Below are 5,826 nucleotides of genomic sequence, written 5' to 3'. Positions count from 1 at the left end.
TTCGCGAAATCCTTCGTCCCGAAGACCTAAGCCACAGAGGGTACCTCACGAAGAGTTCTGACCGCCTCTGCGGGGCGGAGAACACCAGAGAGAAAAGAGCTCTCCGGCGGGCTGAGATCCGTCGGGGAAATTCCCTCCGGGAGGGGGAAATCGACGCCATCGTCACCGTCATCGAGCCGGGCATCATCTCCATCACCATCATCATCATCTCCACCATCATCACCGCCGTCTCCACCGCTGGACATCGTCACCGCCGTAGTAATTTGGGTTTGATCTTGATTGTTTGATAGGGGAAACTCTCCCGGTATTGATCACTACTTGTTATTGATGCTATTGAGTGAAACCGTTGGACCAAGGTTTATGTTCAGATTGTTATTCATCATCATATCACCTCTGATCATGTTCCATATGATGTCTCGTGAGTAGTTCGTTTAGTTCTTGAGGACATGGGTGAAGTCTAAATGTTAGTAGTGAAACATGGTTGAGTAATATTCAATGTTATGATATTTAAGTTGTGGTGTTATTCTTCTAGTGGTGTCATGTGAACGTCGACTACATGACACTTCACCTTTATGGGCCTAAGGGAATGCATCTTGTACTCGTTTGCCAATTGCGGGGTTGCCGGAGTGACAGAAACCTAAACCCCCGTTGGTATATCGATGCAGGAGGGATAGCAGGATCTCAGAGTTTAAGGCTGTGGTTAGATTTATTCTTAATTACTTTCTTGTAGTTGCGGATGCTTGCAAGGGGTATAATCACAAGTATGTATTAGTCCTAGGAAGGGCGGTACATTAGCATATGTTCACCCACACAACACTTATCAAAACAATGAAGATTATTTAGCCGTATGTAGCGAAAGCACTAGACTAAAATCCCGTGTGTCCTCAGGAACGTTTGGTCATTATAAGTAAACAAACCGGCTTATCCTTTGTGCTAAAAAGGATTGGGCCACTCGCTGCAATTGTTACTCTCGCACTTTACTTACTAGTACTTTATTCATCTGTTACATCAAAACCCCCTGAATACTTGTCTATGAGCATTTACAGTGAATCCTTCATCGAAACTGCTTGTCAACACCTTCTGCTCCTCGTTGGGATCGACATTCTTACTTATCGAAGATACTACGATACACCCCCTCTTGAATTCCTATTTGGAAAATCTACTACTACTGCAAAGGTAGTGGATGAGGCGCCAGGTGAGAAAGAGATTCCATATAAAATACCTATGAAAATTATTGAACGTGTTGTGGATAACCGCAATGAAGGGGATGGAACTGTCCATCCTGGAGATCATTTACTGTTTTTTACATGAATTATGCGGGTTATTCAAGTGTGCAGGTATTTCTATGGATGAAGTTAGGAAGAAACTATTCTCTATGTCGCTGTCTGGTAAAGCGGCGCATTGGTATAAATTGCTGAAGAATGGGAATTCTCTTGATTGGAAGGATATTGTGCCTCTATTTTATTCTAAATTCTATCCTCCAAGTGAAATTCACAAAGACCGAAACCGCATGTATAATTTCTGGCCTCATGATGGAGAGAGTATTGCCCAAGCATGGGGGAGATTGAAGTCTTTAATGCTCAAATGCCCCATTCATGAGCTTCCTGGTAATATCATCATTGATAATTTCTATGCAAGACTTTCTTTTCAAGATAAAACCTTGCTGGATACTGCTTGTTTTGGATCATTCACACGCAACAAACAAGAGTTTAAATGGGACCTTCTTGATCGGATTCAGGAGAATACTGAAGGATGTGAGAACGACAAAGGTAGAGAGTCAGGTATAAATTATAATTATGAATGCATTGAAATTTTTATGGATACTGATAAATTTCTAAATATGAGTGCTACTTATGGTCTTGACTCTCAAGTTGTTGCAAATTTTTATAAAGCTTTTGCCTCTCATTTTGAATTGCCTAGGAAGAGTTTTAATAAGTATCATGAACCTTACAAAGATAAAACTGATTCACCTATAGGTAAATGTATTGAAGTTAAAAGTTAAAACTGTTGATCACATTCTTCCTGAAAAAATTCCGTTTCCTGCTAAAATGAAGGAGTATTCTGTTATAACTACTGTTGTTAACAAAAATGCAAAGAAACCTATAGCACCTGAGGATCAAATAAATGTTGAAACTGTTGTTGCAATAGTTAAAGACCTTGTGACTGAAAATGTAGAAGATGGTCACATCATTTTCTGTGAAGATGCTTCTAATATTGTTTCATATCCTAGTAAGTCTAGGAAAGCCAGTGTTCCTATGCTCTCTGTTAGGATTGGTGACCATTGTTATCGCTTCGGTGAAGATGTAGATCGGGGTCTTCTCCTTCGATTCTCCAAAGATCAAGAACTTTGGATGGTTGGAGGAGAAGATCTTGTGATTCTTGTATTTCTTAAGTTGGCTCTAATGGTGGATGAACTTGAGATGAATGAGCATCTTGTGATGGAGGAAGAAGAGGGGTATTTATACCCCACCAAAATCGAGCCGTTGCAGGAACAAAGGGGGCGGATTATCCGGCCTAAGTAAGGGCCGGATTATCCGGCCACCCCGGATTATCCGGGTTTGATAGAAATATCCGGCCAAATATCTAGCCAGGGTCTAGGGGATTCAGCTGAAAGTCCTTAGCCGTTTTTCAAGGGCCGAATATTTTGGAAATATCAGGCCCCGGATTATTCGGCCTGGGAAGATTTTCCTACTTCTTTTCATTTGTTTCTCCACACAAATTCAACCACAAATATATTCTGCACCAAGTCAATGCACATTAGTCTAACACATATATTATCATCAAACATACAAAACTATAAACCGAGAGATGTGAACAGATGCTAGAGGTGAGGAACATCGATTGGGTGTCTTTCTCAGTTTGTTGAAACTACAAGTTTATTTGTTTGTTACTCCAACTTGGGCTGGGAATCCTTGTGATTTCATTCTTGCTATAATTCTGAAACTTGGTACTCATTTACTATAAATATAGTATATACTATGTGGTGATAGTAGCAAGTTAGCCCTCTATTGTGATTTTAAGCTCTGCCGCCTTCACTCCCCAACAAAGCCGGCAATTCCACTGTTGCCTATGGCGCATCCCGCCTACATGACCGAGAAGCTGCGGCAACACAATCACCACGTGACGAAGCTGGTGAACGCTGGCTAGGTGAGATCAAACCTGTTGTGCTATCCAATCCAATCCATTTACATATTCAACGATTTGCTTATTTTTCTGTACATTTTGAGCAGCAACATGTGTTTGTGGGTGTCGACGGCCTGAAGCGGGAGTAGCAAAAGCGTGGCAGCGGGAACAAAAAGGAGGAGGGCCAGGTGGTCAAGGCCATGGGCGGGCTTGGGGTTCAAGGTGTACAACCACTTAACCAGGGCATGTTCAAGACACATGTGTGCAGAAGGAGAAGGCCGGGGCATGTCAGTATAGCGACCAATGCCAGTTTGTGCACGCCCAGTCTACAGGACCCAAGTCTATCGCATGGTCATCGGACGACGCTGTATCGTCCATCGTAGGTGCGTTAGAATGGTGGGGTACTTGCATGGTAGGTGTTTGTTAATTTTTTCCATGATTGAGCGTATAGCTTACTTCATAAGGGTAATGGTTAATAAACATCGTGAATTCTTAACTGTTGGTAGATCCTAATTTCTTGAACTTCTGAACAAGTACCTATAAATTTGCAGGATATAACAGGTCGATCCCGTATGATGGGAGGATGGCGAGGACGCCTTGAAGTTGATTGTCACCAATGCAGAATCCTCTCCCCGCAATGCATGGATGAGTAAGAACACAAGAACATATGTCTGCACTGCTGTTCGACAATATTACTGACAGACACACAATAGATATTGAACCTGGTTATCTGGAAATTGTCAAGGTAAACTGCATTTTACTATCAGAACTTGTGGTTGCACAAACCGAATTCCATTTTTTGAAGCATTTTGACTTCTCCATTTTGTAGAATTAATTCAGTGTGCAATCTGTTAGCTCTAGGGAGTAGTGTGATAGAAATTAAACCTGCAACAATCGTACATGAAGTTTCATTTGTGTAGGATATCCTATACAACTTGTATAGCATAGCACAATGTGCTATTCCAAGTTACCACAATATATTCTTTCTTATTTTCTTAAAAGTGTTCTTGCCAACAAATCCGCTCGAACCCAACGCGACCCATCGGAATTCTTGCCATTGCCAGCGCCGCCGCCAGCCATGCTCCGCCTCCGCAGCTCCATCCTCACCCAGACCTTCTCCTCTTCCTCCGCCGCCTTCCCCAACAACTGCTCTCTACATCGCCACCTCTTCGCCACCGCCGTGCCCCTCAACTCTCCAAGCCCTAGCATCGGCGACGTGGACTACGACTACCTCGTCGACACCTGCGACCTCACCTCGAGAAACGCCTCCTGGGCCTACACGAAGCTCTACCACCTCAAGTCCACCTCCAACCCCGACGCCGTGCGCGCCTTCCTCGCCGGCCTCGGCCTCTCCCACGTCGGCGTCGCCACCCTCATCGCCAAGGACCCCGAGTTCCTCTGCGCCAAAGTCGACAAAACCCTGTCCCCCAAAGTCGCGGCGATTGTCGGCCTCGGCCTGTCGCGTCCCGACATCGCGCGCCTCCTCCCGCTCGTCCCCAGGCAATTTCGAAGCAAAACCATCGTCTCCAAGCTGCAGCACTACCTGCCACTCTTTGGCTCCTCCGATAACCTCCTCCGGGCTCTGCGGACCAACGCCTACCTTCTCTCGCCGGACCTCGACAAGGCTGTCAAGCCCAACACCGAGTTCCTGCATGAGTGCGGGCTGCGCGACGCTGAGATTGGCGAGCTGTGCGTTCGCGTGCAGTGGATGCTGACCTCCAACCCGGAGCGTGTCCGGGCGATGGTGGCAATCGCCGAAGGTACTCTAGGTGTGCCCCGTGGCTCTGGGATGTTCGCGCAAGCGCTCCAGGCTATCGGATTCCGCACCAAGGAGAACCTCACCGCCAAAGTGGAGTACCTGAAGAACACATTCAGGTGGTCAGATGCCGGTTCGTGCCAAATCCGGTGCAAAAGCTCTTTTGGGCAAAAAAACCAAAGTCCTTGTTTCTACTAGTGGTTCTTACCCTTGAGAAATCTTGGAAGGATCATCTAATTTCTTGTTCTCACCCTCTCCTCTATCCACTTTCTTGAGCATAAATATGAAGTGAGGTCCAATTACGAGGGGAAACTAGGGTTCCCCTCAAGATAGTAGTAGGAAAGAAAAACAAAAAACTAGGAGAGGATCGAGGAGGAGGCGGTCACCTCGAATCATCGATCTGTTCCGAGGACAACGAGGTGTTTATGTTAAAGTCTCTGCCGACGGGATGATGTGGCTGGCGGCGCAGCTCCTCCTCGCTCGCCGCCATTGTGCAGTGGAGCTGAGCGACGCTGCGACCCAGGATGAAGTGGACGAGAGAGAGAAAGCGCGGGTGTGGGCCTGGCCCAGGTAGGTTTTTTTCATTTTTCTTTTCAGTTTTCAGTTTTGTTTATATTTAATTTTCAGATTCGAAAAAGTTCAAATTTGAAAAATGTTCGATTTTGAGAACCGTTCAAAGTTATAAATCATTCAAATTTTAAAAATGTTTAAATTCAAAAAATTCATATAAAAAATGGGAAATCCTTTAAAAAAATTATTTTTTTTAAAAAAATGGTCAAATTTAAATTACGTTCATATTCGAAAATGTTCAAATTTCGAAGGAAGAAATTAAAATTAAAATCTGAATTTTTTTTGAATTTCAGAAATTTCGACACTGAACATTTTTTTTCAAAATTTTGTTCTCCAAAGATCTCTTTTATAAGTTAAATATTAAAAATAATGTTTTT

The 5,826-nt window shown here is 44.0% G+C and overlaps 1 protein-coding gene across 1 annotated transcript; it reads left to right on the top strand.

Annotated features, from left to right (window-relative positions):
• Positions 1–4,201: 4,201 nt before the first annotated feature.
• LOC127310782 (uncharacterized) lies at positions 4,202–5,077 on the top strand. The gene has a single exon (XM_051341422.1). It carries the CDS (start codon positions 4,202–4,204, stop codon positions 5,075–5,077), a length of 876 nt encoding a protein of 291 aa, XP_051197382.1.
• The last annotated feature ends 749 nt before the right edge of the window (positions 5,078–5,826 follow it).

Source organism: Lolium perenne, chromosome 6, assembly GCF_019359855.2.
Source record: "Lolium perenne isolate Kyuss_39 chromosome 6, Kyuss_2.0, whole genome shotgun sequence".
In the NCBI taxonomy this organism is placed as follows: domain Eukaryota; kingdom Viridiplantae; phylum Streptophyta; class Magnoliopsida; order Poales; family Poaceae; genus Lolium; species Lolium perenne.
Note: the sequence above shows the minus strand (reverse complement) of the source record. Positions and strands in the feature narration are given on the sequence as shown.